General features: G+C 36.5%; 1 protein-coding gene and 1 non-coding gene across 2 annotated transcripts in view; both read right to left on the reverse strand.

Moving 5' to 3' along the window:
• The window catches only part of ARID2 (AT-rich interaction domain 2), a 184035-nt gene that overhangs the window by 36310 nt on the left and 122549 nt on the right, over window positions 1–25176 (reverse strand). The window contains exons 12-16 of the mRNA XM_075551842.1: window positions 23753–23834; window positions 20911–21045; window positions 19833–20029; window positions 16695–19534; window positions 6606–6757 (exon numbers count right to left, since the gene is read on the reverse strand). Of these exons, the coding sequence (XP_075407957.1) occupies window positions 6606–6757; window positions 16695–19534; window positions 19833–20029; window positions 20911–21045; window positions 23753–23834 (3406 nt within the window). The remainder of the gene's footprint in view (window positions 1–6605; window positions 6758–16694; window positions 19535–19832; window positions 20030–20910; window positions 21046–23752; window positions 23835–25176) is intronic.
• On the reverse strand, window positions 22200–22399 carry LOC142452114 (small nucleolar RNA SNORA74). The gene has a single exon (XR_012785164.1). It is a non-coding gene; the product is annotated as a small nucleolar RNA SNORA74 (small nucleolar RNA).

Below are 25176 nucleotides of genomic sequence, written 5' to 3' on the forward strand. Positions count from 1 at the left end.
GCTAGGTGGTACTCCGTTGGTTTTAATGCACAGGGATTCCACGGGACAGAGCAGAATTGTTTATAGGATTCTCTAGATTATAATCTTTACGAAAGCAGATTGCCTGATCTTTCTCTGGTGGAGTAGCTGGGTGGGTTGATGTGAACACCTAATCTTTTGGTTAGCTGCTCAGTACTTTATCGTTTGTGCCAACAAGGCTCCTTTGTATGACTTTGTAGAATATTAAAGGTTCATTTATTTTATTTTTATATTTGAATTCAAAGTATCAGCATGAACTAATGATGCACTTTTATCTTTACAACATCCTTTCTTCCAAAGAGAGATTGTTTTCCTAATCTGTCCACTAAAAAGGCCTAGAAACAATAGCCAGCTTAAAAGGAATAGGCATTCCTGGTTCCAAACAAAACACAATTTCCAATGAAAAGAAACCAAGAGTCCTTGGAGAAATAGCTGATACCAAGTGGGGAACAGAAAATGTATAAGATAAAAAAGAAAGAAAACTAAAATATGTAAGATAAGCTCAAAACATTCTGTCATTAGAGAATCAAGGAATGCTAACACAGTTATAAGGACCACAATAAAAAGAATTAGAAAACCAACTTGAATAGGCTTCCACTGGCCAAAGATGGGACAGAGTGGAAATTGTGGGACATGTAATAATAAAATCAATTAAATTACCTAGATGCGTTTAAATTCATAATGATACTCAAAACCAAATCTCACGGTTAGTTACCTTTGGGGAATGTTAGTGAACACTATATTATTTTGGGAAGAACAACATGCATCTATGTTGTCTTTTCTCTACAGACAAATGATTCTTTGGGGGAAACAAATAGTCAATGATGAGGGACATATTTACATGGTAATTTAATGACTTTTTCTGTCCACTTTCCTAAGATGGGGAGGGATTCTCTGTGTTTCTACCACCTACAACATAAAACCGCCTAAAGGAAATACAAAAAGCATTTGCAAAATCAAATAGAATTTATTAGTGAAGTTGTAATCTAAAAATGATGGTTTCAAAAGTGACAAGTCCCAAGAAGCTTTGTTGAATCTAATTCAGAAAAGATTTACAAAAAGAAGGCACAACATCAAATTTTGTAATACTGATTCTACTAGCAAGCTGGGAAAAGGTGTTGTATATTTAGGCTCAGTAACTCAGCAAATAGTTCTCGTGGTATATTCTACACACTTAAAGCTGTCAGGCTCAAATTTTCGAGTTCATGAGCAAGCTTAGTGGACTATCTGTACCGAATTAGGACCTATTTGCTAGTGGAGGAAAAAGAAAAACCAAGCAAACATACTGAAAACAAATGGAAAGAGAAAAATTGGTATCAGCAAAAGCAATGTCAAATAAACTATAATATAAATGACCAAAAAAAAAATCACACCTTGATTAAAAAGAGACATCAAATTAAATGGATGTAGGATATAATGGGATAAGACAACCTAAAGCACTGTTTAAAAAAATATAACTTTCAACTATGATTCAGTAAAGCTGTTCATAGATATAACTGGAAATAATCCAGACTTACTCTGACTAGATATAGTTTGTATATTTGAAAAAAGCAACAAAAAATATTATTTGTCAGGTAAAAATGTGGCCATCTAGCTCAGAAGCAACAAAGCCCACATGAAAGAAGCACACCAGCCTGTGTGATCACGAGGTGTTGAAGGGATCAGGTATCAAAGAACAAGAAATCAAATCCTTGTGATTGAGGGAGAGTGCAGATTGGGGACCCAAGACCATCTGTAGGCAACTGGACATCCCCTTATAGAAGGGTTGGGGGAAGGAGACGATCCAGTCAGGGTGCAGCGTAGCAATGATGAAACAAACATACAACTTTCCTCTAGTTCCTAAATGCTTCCTCCCCACCAACTCCCCACTATCATGATACCAAATCTACCTTATAAACCTGACTAAACCAAAGGATGTACACTGGTACAGATAGGAACTGGAAACACAGGGAATCCAGGGTGGATGAGCTCTTCAGGGCCAGTGGTCAGAGTGGCGATACCAGGAGGGTGGAGTGAAGGTGAGGTGGAAAGGGGGAACTGATTACAAGGATCAACATATAACCTCCTCCCTGGGGGACGGACAACAGAAAAGTGGGTGAAGGGAGACTTGGACAGTGTAAGATATGACAAAATAATAATAATTTATAAATTATCAAACATTCATAAGGGAGGGAGGGGGCAGGGAGGCAGCAGAAAAAAGAGGAGTTGATACCAAGGGCTCAAGTAGAAAGCAAATGTTTTGAGAATGATGATGGCAACAAATGTGCTTAGCACATTTGCCCCCAATAAAATGAGCCCTCAGTAAAATGATTAAAACCCCTCTCCATTATCTGTCAAGATTCAATAAAAATGATTTCATGACCTTTTTACTGGTTAGGAACTTTACATACTATTAACAATCTGTAAACTACATGAATAGCCATAATCCTTATAAAATCTGCATAATAAACTTACATTAGAATATAAAGTTCAAAATATATCTTAAAGGATGTGGTAATTTTTGCTGGTTAAGAAGAGTGAGATGAAATACTTGACTTCTAACATATTGCAGATGGATCCTGAGTTTACTAGTGTTTGGTGTGCCAACTTGTAAGGACGGATCGCTGATTTCTACGTGCTGTCTTCAGACGCCATCTGCTTGGATATATTTTAACTACTTCATCTATTTAGGTGTTTACATCAGTAGTGAAAGTATCAAACTTGATTGTCTTCCTATTCTTTTTGTTTGTTTAGCATTTTAGTGCATTTTGGTTAAATCAAATAGTTACTATTTTCATCTTCAATTTCTGCCTACTTTTAGAGATGGCCTCATTCAGAAAACAGAAGGAAACGAACGAATCTGAAATACTTTGGGAAGTTTTTGACGATGATTATTCAGCTGTTCCTGGTGAAAATGAAGATGCGATGACTGTGTGAGTGAATGTTTTGATGGTTCTGAGGAAGCTTCCAGTGACTGTGACGTTATTAGACCTGTAAAGAACCATACAGTGGCAGTGCCTCTGTTTTTGTGAATGATTCGTTTTGTAATGTTAGTAACGATTGGTGTGAAATTGACATTCCACCACTTTTGGAAGTGTTTGAAGGTCATCCTGGGGTTATTACATTTCCAACTCAACGTGACTCTGTAGCCAGATGTTTGGATTGTTTTGCGACGAGCTGTGCACTTATCACGGTCAGACCTCAGTGAATGTAAATCATCATCTACATCGCTCAGTGGTCTCCCGTTACACAAAAAGACACGAAGAAACTCTTAGCCCTAATTCTTCTAATGGGAAAAACAAGATTGGTCAACAGGTAGCTGGAAAGATTATTGATCAAAATACCCCAATATTTTCGCAGACTATGAGTTGTAATAGATTTGAACAAACACGGACATTCTAGCACTTTAATGATAACACGAAATGGACAATAGCTCTGGAAGGCTCTTTAAAATTCAACCTGTGCTGGATTATTTCCTTAATAAATTCAGGACACTTTACAGACCAAAGCAACAGTTGCCTTTGGGCGAGGGTATGATTCCGTGGAGAGGATGCCTGAGGTTTCGAGCGTACAACCCAGCAGAGATGACAAAGTCTAGTTTACTTGTTAGGATGGTGTGCGAGAGTGACACAGGCTTTATCTGCAATATGGAAATTTATACTGGTGAAGGGAAGAAATTGGAAGAAACCGTTCTCTCAGTTCTTGGCCCTTATGTGGCACCATATCTACCAGGAAAATTACTGTAACAGTACCTCTACTGCATATTTACTACTGAAAAACAAAACTAGAGTCTGTGGTACTATTAAAGTGAACAGAGGTTTACTGCGAACTCTAAAAGCCAAAGCATCAAGAATGAAGAAAGGCGACAGTTTTCTGTAGAAAAGGTGACGTTCTTCTCCTAATATGGAAAGACAAGCGAGATGTCAGAATGATAGCAACAATTCATGACGCTTGTGTCTCAAATACAGGAAAGAACAATAGAAAATTGATATATTGAAACCCGTGTATACATCAATATAATGCCCACATAAAGGGAGTTGATCATGCAGATCAGTACCTCTCACATTATCCTATCTAAGGAAAAAAATGAAATGGACAGAAAAAGTCCTTTACCTCATAAACTGTGGACTTTTCGATTGTTATTGAATTTACAATGCCCCGAATCCAGAGAAAAAAATGAAGTACAAGCAGTTTCTCCTTTCAGTGGCAAAACAATGGTGATGAAAATGAAGGCTCTTCAGAACCAGAGAGAGCTATGTCCAGCCCAGTCCCCAGTAGAGCAGGGAGAGAAGCACTACGTAAAGACCCACCAGAAAGGCTGTCAGGTGACATGAAGCAGCATGAACCTGTGTTCATTTCAAGCAATGGAAAAAAGAAATTTCCTACCAGAGCCTGTAGAGTTTGCGATGCCCACGGAAAAAGAAGTGAAACCAGGTATATTTGCAAATTTTGTAAGGTACTGCTTCACAGAGAAAAATGTTACATAAAGTACCATACATTAAAAAAGTACTAGGAACCCTTGTTTATATATAGGTCCTACACTAACTACAATATATGAAATAATTGTAACTGTGTAGGATAAGGTCTCCACAACTAATCAAACCACAGGGCTAGGAGATCATTTTTGCACAGTGTTTCAGGGATAATAGTTGCACACTGTATTTGTTTCTCAATGTAGTTGTAGAGTATACTTGCAGAGTACAGTAACAATAGTACATTGTATCAGAAAGGAACATATCAACAAATGAACACTGGGGAACAACGAATGTATTTTTTGTTTGATATACTGGATATATTTTTTACTGTTTTTCAAAGTAATATGGATTATGTTGATTATTTTTACAAGAAGTTTATAATTTCATGAAGATTACAGTTCATAAAAGTAATAATGTTCCGCATACGTTGCAAAATATTGTTTCATAATGTGAGACGTTTTATATTAAAAAACTGAAAGTTATAAATAATTATGATAAAAAGTTGATGAGATGTAAACCCCTTTTTATGGATTAATGCAAAAAAACAAACCAAAAAAACCCCCAAAAACCCAACAGCAGAAAAATAACCCGGCCACTTGGGTAAAAAATATCCGGTGTTTAATGTGCTAAGAAATGAGGGGTATGATGTCTAATTAAGATAAGCATCTTAGTGCCCGGCTATCAAAAGAGATAGTGTCTGGGGTCTTAAAGGCTTGAAGGTGAACAAGCGGCCATCTAGCTCAGAAGCAACAAAGCCCACATGGAAGAGGCACACCAGCCTGTGCGATCACGAGATGTCAAAGGGACCAGGTATCAGGCATCATCATCATCCAAAAAAAAAATCTTACCATAGTGAATGAAGGGGTAAGTGCAGAATGGAGACCCAAAGCCCATTTGTTGGCCACTGGAGATCCCCTCACAGAGGGGTCTAGAGGAGAGTCATTCAGGGTGAGACATAGCACCGATGAAGAATACAGCTTTCCTCCAGTTCCTAAAAGCTTCCTTACCCCACCCCACCATGATTCGAATTCTACCTTGCAAGTCTGGATAGAGCAGAGGTTGTACACTGGTGCAGATAGGAGCTGGAGGCACAGGAAATCCAGGGTGGATGATACCTTCAGGATCAGGGGTGTGAGGGGCGATACTGGGAGGGTAGAAGGTGAGTGGGTTGGAAAGAGGAAACCGATTACAAGGATCTACATGTGACCTCCTCCCTGGGGGACGGACAACAGAAAAGGGGGTGAAGGGAGACGCCAGATAGGGCAAGATATGACAAAATAATAATTTATAAATTATCAAGGGCTCATGAGGGAGGGGGGAGCGAGGGGAAAAAAGAGGACTTGATGCAAAGGGCTTAAGTGAATGCTTTGAAAATGATTAGGGCAAAGAATGTACAGATGTGCTTTATACAATTGATGTATGTATATGTATGGGTTGTGATAAGAGTTGTATGAGCCCCTAATAAAATGTTAAAAAAAAAAAAAAAGAAAAATTGAAAAAAATAAGCATCTTACTCCTGGAGCCCTGAAATGTTGATTCAGCAGTCTTAAAAGAGTCTTTAAAGGAACAAAGATTTTTATTTTAAGCAAGATAATTCTAGTTTCCGTACAAGCCTAAGAAAGCCTTGCTTCCATGCAGTTCTAGTCACTATTTATCTTAGTTATTAATGTATGAGATGACATGGCTTTGAAATAATTTTAAAGGAGTATCTACTCCATAACTCCAGTTACGAAAGTCATTTTCTTCCTAAGAGATTGTGACCTCTAACTTTCGACTACAGAATATCCTCTAGCTGCCACCAAGTTTAAGTCATTTTAAAAATGCTACTACACCTTTTTCTCCTTCATAGTCAAATATAAAACGAAATTCTTACACGATTTTCTTATATTAAAAACTATTGCTGTAACACAATTCTAAATCACTTACCATAAAACTATGCTCTACCATTCTTATAAATTTCTTAACGTAAGTGCCAGAGAGTCTATATAAACATCAGTCTTAATATCATTTTCTAAAAGGTAGTGGCTTAATAAAATTTTTCATAAAACTATATGGGTGACAATCATCTCTAAACAAAGAAGCACACCAAAATAAAAGTAACATTTATGTATATAAAATAAAGCTGCCATTTACTTTTTACAAGACTGCCACAGACACATGAAGTTTTGCCCAGGCTTTCTCATGGGATCTCCAAGCTGACTGGATCCACTGAATGGAGAAGGCTGAGAGTTGCTGGGCTGGTGGCCCTGCACTTGCACGGCTGCTGACGGTGCCATAGGAGTGTTCTGTGAAAAAGTATAACGCAGTTTGTGAAATGACACTGAAAAAGTTTTATTTTATAGGACAGTCTTATAATCTGCTTACAAGGATAAATACATATATAATTTACCATTCTGAAGAAAAGTCTATTTCAACTTGATTATCCTTAAAAATTATTTTAAAAGGTAACTCTATTCAAAGATATTTTAATGAGTCTGTTTCTTTTATTAAATGTGAAAAGAACACAATAACATTGCTGTTATTATAAAATATAAATGACCAAAAATTGAGATTTTTGATGATTAATATCAGTAACAAAATTATAGATTAGATGAGAAATATAAATGTACACATTGATTTATGTAAGTGTATTTTCACAAGATCCAAATCAATGACAAATCATTATTTCTTTGTATGTTCCTTTTAAACTTTTAAAGAATATAAAATATGGTAAAAGCTGACAGAATTTCAGCTTATAGTTAAAAATTATACACCTACATATTTATAATATTGCAAATATTAACAAATTTGCCATACAGGATGACTTTAAAATAGTTCACTTATAAGTCTTGGTCGGTAATGCTAATAAAAGTTTTCTAATTATAAGTGTAAATCTTTTAAATATAAGCTAGTTTTCCTTCTATATTAATTTCACCCCATTCTCTCTACACCCCAATAAATAATTATACTATAACTTAAACAAAATTTTAGACAACTCATTTTATTTTTGACATACTACAATGGCAAAAATAATCTTGAATTTCCTACAGACATAGTAGCACAACATTTTCAAACACTCTTTAAAGATGCTATATTATACATAGTCATTTATAAGACAATATTTATTGGAAAAGTGTTTCAGATGAAAAATCAATCACTTCAAAGAAATTCATTCCAAACACCAAAATATAAGGTTATAACATGTAAGTAAAACAAAGAAAAATAAAGTGCTTCCGAGAAAAGGTTCTCATAAAAAAATGTGAAGTCATAAGAAAACCTTAAGTTTTAAGCTTTGGGGGAAAAAGAAATTTCTTTTTGCATATTAGAGAAACTGGTGGCTTGCTAGCTTGATAAATCAGGACCCACATTTTTCTTGTCTTTCAACCAACTTTGTATTTTGGATAATTTATTTAATCTGTCTGATTCTAATTCCTCAGCTATGCCCTAAACCAACTAAAAACCCACTTCCCTCAAGTTGATTCTGACCCACAGCGACACTGTACAGAGAGGCTATGAATCTCTATGGGAGCAGATAGCCATCATTTTCTCCTGTGGAGTGGCTGGTGGGTTTGAACTGTGGGCCTTGAGGCTAGCAGTCCAAAACTTATTCCTCAGTGACAGAGAGTATAATTAATAAAATCTAGCCAGTAAGAGTGGTAAAAAGACCAGGAAACATACACACACTTAACTGTTACTATTACTATGCAAATCAAGACATGCAGAAAGAAAGGCACCACAGTTTGAAAGTAAAACGGTCGATTCAGTGTGGTGACAGAGCTAGACTGCCTTTCAATACAAGCTAATACTGGAAACATAGAGCTGGCAATCACTACCTTTTGTAAAAATTCTGATGCTGAGAAACTAGGTCTGTGTGCATGTGTGGGCGGGAGAAATAGAAAAGGAATGACAGAATCAGGGTATCATAAACATCAGTCAAAAAAAAGCACCAGTCAAAATTTTCTTTAAAATATAAATATTAAATTTAAAAAAATCAGGAAAATTTTAACAACTGGCAATTATCCAAGAGGACCAGCTCCAACCGCAACAAAACTAGGAAGCAAACATCCCAGAGTAAATTTTGTCAGTGGCATCATATTCACTCAGAGTGAACTTCCGGATTCCTTACAGCATCCTAACAAAAGTGGGTATCTTATCTATTATTTTCATTATATATTAAGCTTAAAAAAGTGTTAATAACTTTTATCCCCTTGTTATAGATTTTCTCATTGTAAACTCTTAACTAGTGTCACATAAGATACAATAAGAATATCAACAAATATTTTAAGCCAAATATAATGAAGGATGTGGCACAGATGAACGGTTAACACAAGCTGTTAAATGATATTGCTACTGAGTTTCTAGTTCACACATGCAATTCCAAACATAATGTGCTTAAAGATATCTCTGTGCTACGTTGACAAGTGCAGACAAACTCTCAGTAATACACACACACACACACACACCTCTAATTAAAAGAAATGTCTTTAAGAAGATCTGCGGTCTCAGTTATAGTTACAGTCAAGGTGGAAAGGTCAGCTCAGAAGGTAACTGATTTTGGGGGAAGCCAAAGGAGTAATCTTGATAGATTTTCTCCAAGGACACAGGTCGATCACGGGCTTATTATGAAGTTTGAAGGAAATTGAAAACTACGGTGCTTGAGAAAAATGTCAGGAAAGTTGCTCTGAGGAATTTTCTTCCATCACAACAATGCACTTGCTTATTCTTCAAGAATAACAAGGGCTGTCCTATGAGAATTTTGCTGGAAAGCATTAGCCCCATCAATTCTAGTCTGAATCTTGGTCCCTTCAGCCTTCATTTGGTCATACAAACTCAAAAACAAAACAAAACAAACCTTGAAAAGGAATGTGATTGGAATCCAGGATGCTAAAACTGTTATTTTGACATGCTGTAAATTGAAGAGTACAAAATTCCTTGGGAAAGAATTATAGAAATATTAACACTGCTTTCAGAAGCATTTGCGACCCACAGGCCGAGAACCGTTGATTTATACCTAGAAGGAGGATATGTTGAAAATCAATAGTTTCACATTTTGCTATTTTTGTTTAATGATTTCTATGATTTTATATGAATATGTTTTACTTAACCCATGTGTTTGTGTATATATGTATTCCCTAATTAGAAAAAACATACATACTGAATACCTTATTGGTGAGGTAAAGTAATGTTTGAAATTTGCTTTAAATATTATGGGGAAAAATGGTATTGGGGATTTAGTGACATTAGACAAAATGGTGATTGATTTAAGCTACATGTATAAATGGGGGAAGGGTTATTCTTCTTTTCTGTGTGCTTGAAATTTTCTAAAATGTAAAACAAGCAAACAAACAAAAAAAAAACCCTCAACCAAACAGGAAAAATCCCTCAAAAGTGTAGCAAGTATGAAATTTCTTAGGTATGAAATTTTCGTTGGCTCCTTCCTACATTATTTTTAAAATTATTTCTTTCCCCCAAATAACTTTTATTTACTAGAAAGTCCTCTAACATTAGCCCAAGTTACACCCAAGTACAAGAGTATGCTTCAAAATTATGCATGTTTTAAATAGCTAGGTATATTACTATCCTAATATACCGAGGAAGAAATAATTGTTTACAAAAAAAAGAAATAATTGTTTACATTATACTTTCAAAATACCTCTATCACATAATCAGAAATGTAATACTACACAAATGATGTGATACAAATGCTGTGAGTAAAAAAATAATGTAAACTTAACTAAAATTGCTAATTACCATATCAGTTTCACGTCTAACAAAGGAATAATAATAATAATAAAATTGCAATCCTGCTTTCCTTTATTGTCTCTCAAGAGTTAGCTGTAGTTGAAAATATTCAAAACACTTGACAGTAATTTTTGATATAAGACTTAAGATTTGGCTTTGAAAATAATGAGGGCAAAGAATGTACAGATGTGCTTTACACAACTGATTTATGTATGGATTGTGATAAGAGTCCCTAATAAAATGTTAAAAAAAAGAATAAAGAAGTAAACAACAACAACAACAACAACAACAAGAGACTTAGGATTTGGTGCTTTAACTTTAGAATAAAATATAAATACTTCAATCTGAGGTATAAAAGCTACATACATGATTTATTAGACTAAAATTAAGTACTTTATACTATGTGGTAATGAAAAGCTGCGTTCAATTCTAGTTACACATTTTGAAAAGAACTTAGTACATCAGAACTGAGATGATGAATACACTGGACACTGAAACACCTACAGATGAACTGAAAGAACTGGGAAAAGTGCAGTCTAAAGAGTGAGGAAAGATACCCTCAAACTTTAGTAATGAGTGCAAAAAATGATTAGATTGATGTTAAATGTGACACAAAAGAGATTGCATTTACTCTGCAGGTCTTTAGAGTACAGTTAAGATAGTAATAAAAAAATCAGTGGAAAAGAGATCTTTTTGAGTGTGAACACGCAAAGTCACTTCAACTTAAAAAACAAAACCCCGAAGGTACCTATCTGTAACTCCAATATTGCTTTATTTTTTAAAACTATCAATTTTTCCTTTTATTAAGTACACAACTAATCAATACTTATCAAAACTTGTCTTTTAAGAGACACTGACATATAAACAAACATGGTTGAGAGTAATATCTTTAAAAGTTTATATTATAGGTCTACTTGAGTAGCAGTGCTTAATAAAAAACGCTAACTTGAAAAGTTATTCTTAATGGTGCTACCTAAAATGATTTTGACTGAATACTGCCCCCTTGAGGCTACAATTGTCATCAAGTAAACTCTTGATTCATGACTTGCGCTGTGCTTGCCCACCTTTATACCTGTGTGTGTGTGTGTGTGTGCTTGCGCATGTGTGTGCATATACAACTGTCCTTCAAAAGGTTTCAATGTCAGATTTTTCTGAAGTAGAACGGCAGGCAGACCATTATCCTTAAATGTCTTTGGGTGGACTCACACAGCCAACCTTTTAGTTAATTAGCAGCTAAGTACATTCTCTATATGCACTACTCAGGAACTCCTATATATAAAGACATTTTAAAAACCCAGGCAAAAATGGCAATGGTTTTCACTTAGGTACTTTTAAACACCCAAAAGCTCAGCCTCAAATACAAATTTATGAAGCCATGCTCAAAAAGTTTGCGATGTTTCAATTAACAATTCCATTTTCCCACAAACTTCATGAAGCCCTCTAGTAAACGAGGGCAAAATATACCTGATCTACTAGTTTTGTTTTTTTAAAATCATTTTATTGGGGGCTTGAACAACTCTTAACACAATCCATACATCCATCGTGTCAAGCACATCTGTACCTTTGTTGCCATCATCACTCTTAAAACATGTGCTTTCTACTTGAGCCCTTGGTATCAGCTCAGTTTTTCCCCTCCCTTCCTGCTTCCCACCTCCCTCCTGAACCCTAGATAATTTATAAATTATATTATTTGGTCATACCTTGCACTTTCCGATGTCTCCCTTCACCCACTTTTCTGTTGTCTGTCCTCCTGGGAGGAGGTTACATGTAGATCCTTGTAATCGGTTCCCCCTTTCTACCCCATCTTCCCTCCCACCCCTTCCTGTATCACTAGTCTCACCAATGGTCCTGAAGGGAATCATCTGTCCTGTATTCCCTGTGTTTCCAGTTCTTATCTGTACCAGTATATATCCTCTGGTCTAGCTGGATTTGTAAGGTAGAATTGGGATCATGATAGTGGGGGTGGGTGGGAGGGGTAAACATTGAAGAATTAGAGGAAAGTCATGTTTCATCATTGCTACACTGCACCCTGATTGGCTCATCTCCTCCGCGTGACCCTTCTGTAAGGGGATGTCCAGTTGTCTACAAATGGGCTTTGGCTCCCCAGTCCGCACAGCACCTCATTTTCAATGATATGATTTTTTGTTCTTTGATGCCTGAGCCCTTCAACACTTCGTGATCACATGTGGGCTTTGTTGCTTCTGAGCTAGATGACCGTTTACCTTCATGCCTTTAAGATTCCAGATGCTATATCTTTTGATAGCTGGGCACCATCAGCTTTCTTCACCACATTTGCTTATGCATCCATTTGTCTTCAGCGATCGTGTCGGAAGGTAAGCATCATGGAATGCCAGGTTAATACAACAAAGTGTTCTTGCATTGAGGGAGTACTTGAGTGGAGGCCAATGTTCATCTGCGACCTTAATACTAAACCTATAAATATATGCATAGATCTATTTCCCCATCTTCATAAATATATTTACATATGTACATGCCTGTAATTAGGCCTCTATAAATGCCCTTTGCCTCCTAGCTCTTTCCTCCTGTCCCACTATCATGCTCAGTCTTCATTTGGCTTTCAGTAATTCATCTAGGTTACATTGCCCTTGATCAAGCCCTACCAGGCCTCGTACACTCTCCTCAGCGTTGATTTTGGATCACTTGTTCCCTTATCTTTGGGTTTGTTAACACCATTTCCTTTCCCCAACCTCTCCCTCTCGACGTCCCCCGGGAACCGTTGGTCCTGTGATTTTCTCCTCCAGATTGCTTATCCAGTCATCTTATATAGATAGACCTGTTTTACTAGCTCTTAAACAAGGACATTCAAATCTCTTTAGTAAAAATATGTATGGGATACTTGTTTTTATTTTTTTGGCTATCAGGTTTGCTCATTTATGTTTTAATGGCATCCTTTACGTATAAATGATATGTATGTAAGGCGATGCACTGAAAATATAAAGTGCTATGCCATTACAAATCAAACAATATTTCAAGTCATAAAATGCTAAGGTAACTAAAATTTTCGACAAATTTATGTGTTCATTCATTCATTGATTTAACATATATTCTACTGAATAGTGGCACTAATTTAGGTGCTCAGGTATAATAGTGAACAAACTCCACTTCCACCAAACCAATTCTGACTCCTAACAATCCTATTTAGAATTTCCTAGGTTATAAGTCTTTATGGGAACAGGCAGCTTAATTTCATCTTTTTCCTGCTTAGTAGTTAGTGGGTTTGAACTGTAGACTGGGTGGGAAAATGTTAGTAGTGGGAAAATGGAGAAAAAAAGGTAGTGGCATTTTCTCACAAAATTTTTATACATATTATATATGTATGTTAATGTACTGTCACTCTTACTTGACCTTGAGTTTTCCTATAGGCGAGAGAATGATTTATAAACCTTATGTCCCTTCAACCAAACTCACTGCCACAGACAAGATTCTGAGTTTAGCATAATACCTGGTGTGTAATGGTTGATAAATACTTCTATAATGGAATGAATTACTGAAATACAAAAGATGAAATAAATCAGTTATTTTTCGAAATTGTAAAACAAATTACATTTCCTGTTTCAAGCTTTCTATGACTGGTACTACATATAGTTGCTTCTTATATACTTATAGAAATGATAAAACTATAGTCCATTTCCATAAAATTTAAATACTTATTTTATATATTGCAGTGGCACTAAAGAGAACATATTGTATCAACTGTAAGCTGCTTCTTTTATGTAGCTCTAAATAATGTTAAGATGTGTCTTAATTTTGGAGATGTTAAATGTGTGGGAAACAGACCCATCACAACTTGAGGTATGTGTGGAGCTAATTATATTTTATGAATTAAAAAATTATTTAATTTTGCCATAAAAAATTTTTAATCGAGGTGTTATTTTACCTAAGTGTCAACAAAATTCTAACACTGCAAAGTAGAAAGAGAATTCAGAAACTAAAGACAGGAGGAATGGGGGGTGAGTTCCAGAGGAGAACACACTGGGCCTCGGGATAAGGAAGCTACAATAACACAGGGCAAGAAATGGAAAATAGTTTACTTATGTTTGCATTTCCAGAGAACTTAACTATGTATCAGACACTGATAAGTGCTTTGCATAGCAATTCTGATTCTCATTTCCATGGCTATCACGCATGCTACCTTTTTCATAACAATATCTAATTGAACAAGGATTCATGAGGTTGGGAGGAGGGGATGTTTATACCAAGGGCTCAAGTAGAAAATGTTTTGGAAATGATGATGGCAACATATGTACAGATATGCTGGATAAAATTGATGTATGGCATGTTATAAGAGTCCCAAATAAAATGATTTAAAAAAATAGAGAAGGGAAATGTATGTCAGTAAATACAAATAAATACTGACTGCATAAAAAATTTTTTCCTACCTCCCAATCACATATTAGAAAACAATAATGTGGCTCTTTCAATAAACTACATTATAGGGGAAAATACAAAGATATTTAGTATAGTTTTCAGATTATGAATAAAATATATTCGTTTATGGCTAGATAATGAGTATGTGTCTAATGTGCTCACACGTAAGCAGCTGCTGCATTCATGTCCTAAAATTGTCTAAGTAATACTCACATCCAGTAACAGGAAAGGTAAAATTATATATAGAAGGACTTCCTAGTACTTATTAAAAAATCTTTTAGAATAGTATTGGGGGAAATGTTAAGTGGTTCAAGAGTATGAGGTTTGGTTTCTGACACACCCGTATTTCCAAGCTGGCACTATGTCATTAATTGATGACATTGGACGACGTACTTGGCATATTGAATCATCTTATCTCAAATAGTATAACATTTCTACAAAGCACAGTTGCTACTAAGGATTAAATGAAAAAATGCTTGTAGTGCAACTTCCCCAAACAGATCTTAATGTTAGCACATATTAGGGGGTTCAAAAAGTTCGTGGGAAAATTCCAGTATCCTTTATTTCATTTTCCCATTAACTTTTGGAAGCCCCCTTGTGTTACTCTATTATATACTCTTTGGTACTGAGGTATTAATACTGTATGGAATCTGACAAGGAAACTAAAAATAGAAAAAACTGAGGGCGATGAAACACCACCATACTAACGGAGTCTTTATTTTGGCTTAGCTGATGATAACAAACAGGATTATAAAGGGCTCTAAGATGTCAGAGTCAGGAAAATAAGATGAATTGGGAAGTTATTATATATAAGAAAGCAATCTTAAAATTCACCATACTGAGTACCTAGAATGTGTTAACATTGCATAATGTAAACTTAGATGTGCCCCAAAGAGTTCCCAAGGCTTTATGAAATCGCTACCAAGCTCACAGGCAAACCTTTCTCCCTTGGATTGACTGGTAGGTTTGAACCGCTGATGAGACTGCTGACAGCAGAGCAGGTCTTAACCATTGCACCAAAGGGCTCTTTTCCACAATAATTCAGTATTATTACCACCCAATTTATCAATTAAAATTCTTATTATACCCCACAAAACCTCGCCCCCCAAACCCTTCCTTATAGCCAGACTTTCTCCACTTACAGGAGGAAAGATAAATAGTAACAAAGGAACTATTCTGAAGCTCGGGCCTCTTCTTTTTGTTCTTCCCTCTTTCAAACCCAGCTACCTCCACTCCCCCACTCCCACTCCCATCTGCTGTCATCACTGTAAGAAAGAGAAGCAATCCAGGCCAGAAATGGGTAGCAGTTGGCAATGGTCTCAGAAGGGATATGGGTCGGCTCTGGTGGTAATTAGATTAGAGAGAGGATAAAGAGAAGTGATCCAGAAAATAGGTGAGAGGCTACTAGACAACTGTTCACTGAGTCTCAGTGTAATTGGAAATAACATATTACAATCACCCTTAAATTCTTTATAGACTGATTGTTCCAATTCAGCAGCACTGATCCTAACCTAAGAAGCACTTTCATTTACTAAGGCATGCACAGATAAGATAATAGGAAATAAAAAAGGGAACAGCAAAAACATGCGAATACAAAAGAGAAAAACAGAAATATGAACAGCAGAATGGCTGAAAAACACACAAGTACACACACACACACCAGTACTTTTTAAGAAACGAAATTAATTCATATGTAAATATAACAAGAACACCCTTAGGGGATCCATCCTTTAGATGAAAGTCGTGTTAAAGGGGCCACACAAACATACTCATGTCAAAGGCAAATACAGAGTCAAATACAAAAATCCTCTTTGGGCATATTCTCTAGAACATTCAAAAAGAGACGAGGATATATTTTTAAAGTTTTGAAAGATGTTTGGTTAAAAGAGTAAGTGCTTCTTCATTTTGGGTACAGTGTGTTACTGATATGGGTCTAGGACATTTGAAAGACTCTTTAAATTATGTGCTAAAGTTAAGAACTACAAAAACCAGGGCTGGGGAGTAAAAAAAAAAAAGGGGGGGGGGAGCACAGCATGAGGATATAGACGAGCTGATGGTGAGACAGGGAGAAACATCAGAATTTTTCCAAAAGTGATGGCAGAGCTGACTTACCTGGGGAGCATTCGGTACGTACGTTGGTGGATGGGGATGCTGCTTTTGCTGGACAGCACTTTCTATCGCTACTTTAGCTACAGTGCTTGGATCTGCTCCGGCCGGCACAGCGACCATTGTTGCACTACAGCCAGCGTTGTTGGGGTCGCTGATAGTAACAATTCTCACCCCTACTTTATTTGGAATCCCTGTGACTGTTTCCCTATCAGTGTCCTCTGCTGGCCTCTTCACGGTTCTGCATTCTGCTGTGCCGTTGGTAGACCGAACTTCTGATGACAGGGCAGGAGACTGGGATACTCTTGATCCTGAGTGGGGAACTGCAATGACTTGATGCCCCTGTATAACAGAGGTTGTAGAATGTGGTGAGACAACTACACTTGGGCGTTGCTGAGGCACATCTGAATTCAAACTTGAAGCTAGAGGTCCATTAGGCAAATCAGTACCACTAAATTGCTGTGTTGCCACACTTGAAGCCTCCTGTACACTGCACACAGATGGCGAACCACCCAAAGTTAATATAGGTCCATTAGAAAATCTTTCTAGTTGATCACCTTTGGCAGTATCTTGCTGAGTGGCATCTAAAGTCCCTTGTGGTTCCACTGGAGATATCTCACCATTTCCTACATGATTGGAAGTTTTGTGATTCGGAATGTTTTTGCTTAAGTGAGAACCATCTCCTTTATCAAAATCACAGATTCCATTAACTAGGGATTTTTTCAAATCACTTTTGATGTCCTGCATGTCCATTTGTTCTGAATTTTGTTTTCCAGATGCTCCATTCTCACCTAATTCTAATGATGGCCCATTACTGATGAGCGAGCACTGATTAGCTTCACTTTGAATTTTCCCTGAGTTTGAAGGAGGTAGACTTGAGTCACTGTACTTTCTCCCATTTAAAAGACTTCCCACCTGCATTTCATTTTCTTTTGTGTCCCCATTGCTGGTGTTCATGGCTCCTCGTCGGCAGGACGGGTTCTCCATGACTTCAATTTTCCGTTCATGAACATGTAAACCTGTAGCTTCCTTTGCTTCCTCCTCCTTTTGGCAAATTATTTTATCACCTTTGAATGGGGGAGTAGCAGTAGTACATGGTGATTGTCCAGCTGGAGATGCTTGAGTGGCTGGAAGCGGTTGTACCTGAAGTCCAACTCCTGCCTGTGTTCCGCTCATGGTGATTCCTGCTGGAGCAATGAGCTGCGTTGCATTTCCCTGACTCACAGTTGCAGTTGCAAAACTTGTATTTGGCACAACTGTTATGGTTACCTGGTTGCCAGAAGTTCCTTGGAAAATGGTTGCTGGACTATTTGAGATCAGTGGGCCTGGCAATATCTGTAAGTTCGAGATGGGCATGGTTTGTACTCCTCCTGCCGGTGGCAATGCACTTTGGACCAACTGAACATTTTGCTGTCCAACCAATAGTTGCTGAGCTGGAGTTTGCCCCTGTACTCCAAAGCCTGTGGCTTGGTTATTGGCCACTTGATAGACCACTTGAGGGCTGGGAGCTCTTGCGTTATTAGGGGGAGGAATCTGTGGAGCTGGGAGAATAAGCTTCCCACCCGGTGTTGAAGGACCACGCTTTGGAAGCAGCAATTGTTTTATTAAACTTGATTCACCAGAAGGAGGCTGACTAACTCCTGTGTTCGTTTGCTGTGGCTGTTGAACTTGAACTTTTACCTGTTGTGGTGGGGGTGCTGGTGAATGCTGCTGCTGTTGCTGCCTTTTCACAGATAGCATTTGACTGACTGTAGGGGGTGGCCCTTGTGATTGAGCGGTGGAAGCTGAAGATGACATGACTGTAGGAACTTGGTTATTTGTAGCTGGGATAGGTGATGGCGAGGAGGATGGAGTTATGGTTGGTTGTCCAGTTAGCTGAACCGCCTGACCAGCTGGAAGAGTTGCCGGATTAGCAAGAACAATTTGGTGAATGGCTGGTGCATAAGTCTGACCTTGTTGAGCTGGCTGGCTTACTATGACAACACTTTGTTGGGTTGGCTGCTGTGGTTGCTGAATAGGCTGCTGTACTACCGTCGATGGTACTTGCTGAGAAGGGACAGGTTTTGGTGCAATGTTCTGAAACCCTACCCTTGAGGGCTGAGGACTTGGGACACCAGCAATGGTAACCATTTGTCCTGTCGCTACCTGAAAATTCTGTACTGAAGTTGCTGAAACAATATTGGATGCAGACGTTGTTACATACTGTGGAGGTGCTATGATAACAGTGTCCTGTGGCTGGCTACCAGCTGATGCCTGTTGAGATGAAGTTTGCACAGGTTGGGGTGATGTGGTGATTAACTGCTGACCCTGTGAAACTGAAGAAGTACATGCTGGTATATTCTGTACTCTGCCAAATATATGACTCTGTGGTACAGCTTGTTGAATTACTGTAACAGGAGTGCCTGAAGGTATCTGTCCTGGAACCACGGTGTGTAATGGAGACTGTTGTGGAATTACAGGTGAATGGTGAAGCAATGTCTGAGAATTCACAACAGTAACAGGCTGTGGCCCTGTACTATGATTCTGAACCACAGAGCCTTGAGCAGCTCCTCCTCCAACAGCAATACTAACAGGTACTGTTGACGGGGGTATAGAATTCTGGATTACTGCAGCCTTAACAACTTCACAAGGAATTGGAGCTTTATTTTGAATGACAGTCACTGGAGCACTTTGCTGCTGGTGGGTAAGAACGGAAGGATTTGGTGGAATTCTTGAAACAGTCTGCGCCACAGTATGAACACCCTGTACTGGAAAAGACATTTGTGTTGCAGTCAAATTTGAAGATTGGTTGGTAACCGGAGTCCTCTGGAAAGGATTTCCTACAGTTTGTGGTCCATGAGGGAGTCCTGAAAATATGAAGGAAAAGTCAAAATTTCTAAATGATACACAAGAGCTACAAGTAAAAATTAAGTATTTTATTTAATAAAAGACACAGTAATTTTTGGAAATGAACACTGAGTAGCTCTGAATTATATCAATATTATAAAAAAGAGACCACGTAAGAAAAGGCAACTAGAGACATAAAAATTTATACACTGAAACACATAAAAATAATTTTTTCATTTACTTTTTAATTATTAAATTAGTAATAACCACACACACACACACACACACACACACACACACACACACACACACAAATACCTGCAGGTGAAGGAGCTGGAGAAACCTCAGAAAGAGAATCAAGCCGAACAACAGGAGTAGAAGCTGGCTGCTGCTGATAGTACATTTGAATGGGAAGTGGTATAGCCCTCCGCTTTACCCCTACTACGTGAATATGCGCTTGCCCATTGTTACTGGGATCCTCCACTCTCTTCACCGTGTGATTTGGAAAGACCGTTCTGTTAAGCACACATATGCTCAATTAGTTTTGATAACTAGCATAGTACCAAAATACAATGACTTCTAACACAATGTTTATATGCACAGCAGTAGCATATTATCTGATACTTACCTATGAACCATTATGATTCTTACATTCTTTGAGGCCATAAAGCCAGAAAATACATTATGGATTAATATTCTCATTTAAAAGAAATCTTTACTTATTAACAGTGTTTTATTAGACTTGAGTCATCAAAACAAAACAGCAGTATGTATATAATACACACCCTCTAAACCTTAGAAAATATAAAAAACCTTAATATTTGAATCTACAATGTTAGCATAGCATATTATTCATGACTTAAAAAAATTAATGATTTAAAATGGGGGGGGTCATGTCATGCATAGCAGGTAAGAAAAAAAATTTTATTTATTTTTTTAATCATTTTATTGGGGGCTCATACAACTCTTATCACAATCCATACATACACTAATTGTATAAAGCACATTTGTATATTCATTACCCTCATCATTCTCAAAACATTTGCTTTCCACTTAAGCCCCTGCCATCAGCTCATCATTTTTCCCTCCCTTGCCACTCCCTACTCCCTCATGAACCCTTGAAAATTTATAAAGTATTATTTTGTCATTTTGTCTTACACTGTCTCCTTTCTTTTTTTTATAAACTTCATAAAGTTCAAGTACAAAAGCCAGTTGTAATTTCTGAAATTCTCTTTTATATAAACCTCCTCTACCACTGTACAACCTAACCATATAAAATACCAACTAGTTGGAGATCTTTAAAATGGTAGATAAGTATTTGCTATTTCCCCTAAAGAGCAAGTGTTCCAAGTGATATAAATACATTAAATTCAAATTGAAGAACTATGTACCTTACCTAAGACATTTATAAAATCCAGTTGATGTTAGGATCCCACCACGGGCTAATTTACTACAAGTTGAGAGGTATTCAGAATACATTTCTGCTCGAGAGACAGAACAATCTGGATTTACTTCAAAATGAGCATTGAGCCTAAAATGCAGAGAAAAATAAAAGGCATTAATACCACAAGAGAGAATGTAACTAAAGGTACCAAAACCATTCAAGAAATTGTATTATAAATGGAAAATTATATTTAGTAATCAAATTTCACATTATGAGCAAAAATACATACTAATAGACTTAAAAAGAGGTTAATGACTAAATCTTTCTAATTTTATTTTCATATAAAAACATCATTACAACAAATACAAAACACTTTTCACATCTTAGTGAATGTGAAGTTGGTCTGCTTACAACAACTGTTCTGTAACAAATAGTTTTATTTAGTGATCATCTACTCGGGTTCCTTTCTAGTAATAATCCTGAAATTTTTTGATTACGAGCTACAAAACTCCGAAAAACCAAATTTGCCATCAAGTCAACGCCCACTCATAGTGACTCTATAGGACAGGTAGAACTGTGAGTTTCTGAGACTGTAACTGCTTGTGTGTGTAGATAAGCTCCATCTTTATTCTGAGGAATGGCTAGTGGTTTTGAACTGCTCACCTTGCAGATCAAAGTCCAATGTGGAACCACTATACCACCAGGGCTCCTATGAGCTAAAAGAAGGCTTCAAAAAGTTCTCTGGCTGGCAGAATTGAAAGATAATGGTAGCCTCCAGTGTTTCTACTGCAGATTAGCAAAATGGTGGTAGGGGAGTGGTCAACTAGGTTAAATTTTCATGGCTCTCTCCTTAGAAAAAAAAACTTACCTGACCTTGTCGACCAAAACAATGACATTTATCACGCCACACATTCCCAAGTCCCAACTCAGAACATCTTTACTTTCTAACCCATTATAAGCTAATTCAAACCTGTTATTTATTTTTCTTTTTAAAACATTACAATATTTATTGTTTTTTTTCCCTCCCTTGAGAATTAGCTGTGCCACCACAGGATTATAACGGAGTCAATAAATACGTAGCCTCGTCAACACTAACTTGTCCCTTTTCTTGGTGCTGCTGAGGGACCACTTGTTTCTGCAGAGGTCCGAGGAAAAGGTCTTTGAGAGGTGTGCGAGTTCCTTTTGTATATCGATAAAAGCTCTATTTACTCTCTTAATGTTTTCATCATTCACAATGTTTATCTTCCTAAGATTCGTACTAACTGGCTTTGCTTTGGTTTTAGACTTGAAGCTTTTTTTTTAATGTTTGCATCCAGACTAGGACCAACTCCACAGGAGGAGTCGCTCCACTCTCGAAGGTGCAAAATGCTGCCCAGAGGTTGTGCGACCACAACACTATAACAGTGCGTGGAGCCAGGCCTCACTGGCCAGCGCTTGCTCTTCCAACAGTGTAACACTGTCCCAGGCATTGGGTTAGCCTGGACAGCTGACAACCGCTGGGGGACTTGAAGTTTTTTTGGCTCGCTATGTGAAAGACATTCCTGGCCTTGTGCCCTCTTAGTTTGTTCTTGGCCATTGCCCAAGCTTATTGATCTCTCGTCCGACAGCTCAAAACCCGTGCTGTTATTTTTTTCTTACAGTAACTTCCATGTATAAGTTAGTTTACCCCTACAAGACTACTTCCAGAACTCACTATACATAACAGGCTACTATACATGTTTCTTTTAAAATGAGTCAAATAATAATTATGATAAAATAATTGTAAAGTAACTCTATTTTCACCCTCAGATGAACTAGGTGAAATGTACAACTGAAAATTTTAAGGTCAAATCTGTACCTCAAAATATGTACATTATTTTTAGTGTTTGTGATACATTTCCCAACTTTCATAATCCTTTCTGTAAGATTTTGAAAAAGTCTACATATAAAAACATCATTTTAGTTTCAATGTTTGAGATAAGACACCTTTCAATACTACTGGAAAAGATTCACCAACTCAAGGTGTAAAAAACTGAAGAAAAAACCCACAAATATTAAATGGAACATAAAAACTATTAACCTCACTTAGGCAAAGTAGGAGAGTCCAGAGAAAACTGTCTTAGGAATAAAAGATATGAAAGCACCAAAAACATGGAACACAGGACAACAAGCACATAAAATGGGAGACCAATAATATTCAAGGATGAGAAGAAAGGAACCAAGGGAGGGATTTTAAAACTCGGTGCATTATTGAACAGCGATGTAATACTTATATCTGTTAACGTTTCCATCTTTTCCAAGGGAATTAAAGTTGTACTTAAACAATATTAGGGCAACTATTCATAGGAAAATAAAGCCTAAAAAGTTGATCGGACTAATCAACTTTCTCAAGAATCTAGTTTCAAGTTAGACAAGTAACTGTCCTATCATTCGATTCAATCAGTTTACTACCCATAAAAAGGTAAAACTGACTACCAATGAGCAAGAAGTTTTGGTTTTGGTATGGAAGATGAGATATTTAGTAACAAATGTTAGTTTTCTTTTCTTAAACTCAGTCCAATATAATTCTAACCACATACAACCTTTAGAAAAACAAATTTTATAATCTGATAAATCTTAATGTCTATAGAGTCAAAGGTAACTTTTAACATATAACATAACATTTAATCTGAAAGGTATAATTTGATAAAATTCAAGTCAAAATCTAATTGAACTCTGGTGAGTATTTTTCTGGTTAGTATTTTCCTTTCAAGCTATTGCATCACACAAGTGACGTGATTTAACACTGTCCTTTTGGGTATAAGGAGTAATATTCTACACTAACAAAAAAGAATTCTTCCCAAGGGCAAAGCCTTAATAAAAATAAAGCACTTACCACTGACAAGCAAACTTCTCACTATCTATTTCCACTATTCCTGGAGGTGGACCAACATGCTGTGCTACAACTGCTCTGGAAGCTAAGGAAAAAAATACATTAGCTACATCATTTTAAAAAATGTAGTCACTATCTACCATATTCAATTCCTGGATACTGAACAAATTAATAGTCACCAAGAATACCTTTTAAATAGTTATATAAACTTGAGGAAGAAGACTGGTAAGCAATGAAGCATATAAGGGTAGAAAGCACTGTTTGAGATGCCTTAAATACACTTGTTTTCACATCATTCTAATAATACTGATGACTGTGGTAAAAATAAACGGGAGTCAAGACACCAAATTAAATATTTTAAATACATGATCTTATTACCGATATCTTCTGGAGGTTAGTACAGATGAAGAAACTGATATTTCATATGATTAAAATAATCATTCAGTTCATTCAGCTCAACACATCAACAAAACATCTCAGTATTGTTATAGAATCTCTTAATTACAGAAATTTTGACTTTACTTCTTAATATCAAAATCTAAGTTCATTATTAACTCTCTAAGTGGCATGCACACATATTTGGCATGAACACATGTCTAGGATAAAATAAGCAAAAGTTACAAAATTCCTTAGTCAAGAAAATGTTAAAGAAAAAGAAAATGTTTCAATAGATTATTCTTAATGGGGGAAAGAAACAAGATTTATTGCAATAATAGTCATTAAGTATATATACATATTTTTTGTCCTGGAAGAGGAAAAAAGGTTTGTAAAAAAGTACTTGCTATTAAGCTTACTACATGTATAATTTCAAAACTGTTACTAACATAGCTATTTGATGACATATATAAATGAAGTAAATTACCTATCTCCTAGAAAGTTAAATAGATTTGTAGAAAAATGAATTTATCTTTTCTTTTCTGCTATGCTACACACAGGTATTAATGAAAGTATAAAAGTACAAAATATACAAAACATTCTTGGTCATTTTATAATAAAGAAGAATCATATATTTATAAAAGTATGTTATCTTTCTTTTCACCATTGAATCAGCATTATTTATTAGCTTCAAAACATAGACCTACCTATTTTTCCTTAGATGACATTTTAACAAAATGTCTCAGAACCCTCAGGTAGTAAAAATGCATTTCTGAAATACTGGTAACTCAATGAATGACTGTGATGAAACTAGATGAAACTGTGAATGACTTGAAGCACTCATGATCTTTAATTAGGTACCCAGGCTTTTATCGAACTAGCTAATAACAGCCATTTAATGAACATTTACACTACAGTATGCAGTTTACATTTACATTATTTGTTTTAGTCTTACTTATAAAGTACTGTATATACTGGAGTATAAGCTGACCCAAATATTAGCCGAGGCACCTAATTTTACCACAAAAACTGCATAAAAATGTGTTGAAAAA

Source organism: Tenrec ecaudatus, chromosome 6 (genome assembly GCF_050624435.1).
Source record: "Tenrec ecaudatus isolate mTenEca1 chromosome 6, mTenEca1.hap1, whole genome shotgun sequence".
NCBI classification, from domain to species: domain Eukaryota; kingdom Metazoa; phylum Chordata; class Mammalia; order Afrosoricida; family Tenrecidae; genus Tenrec; species Tenrec ecaudatus.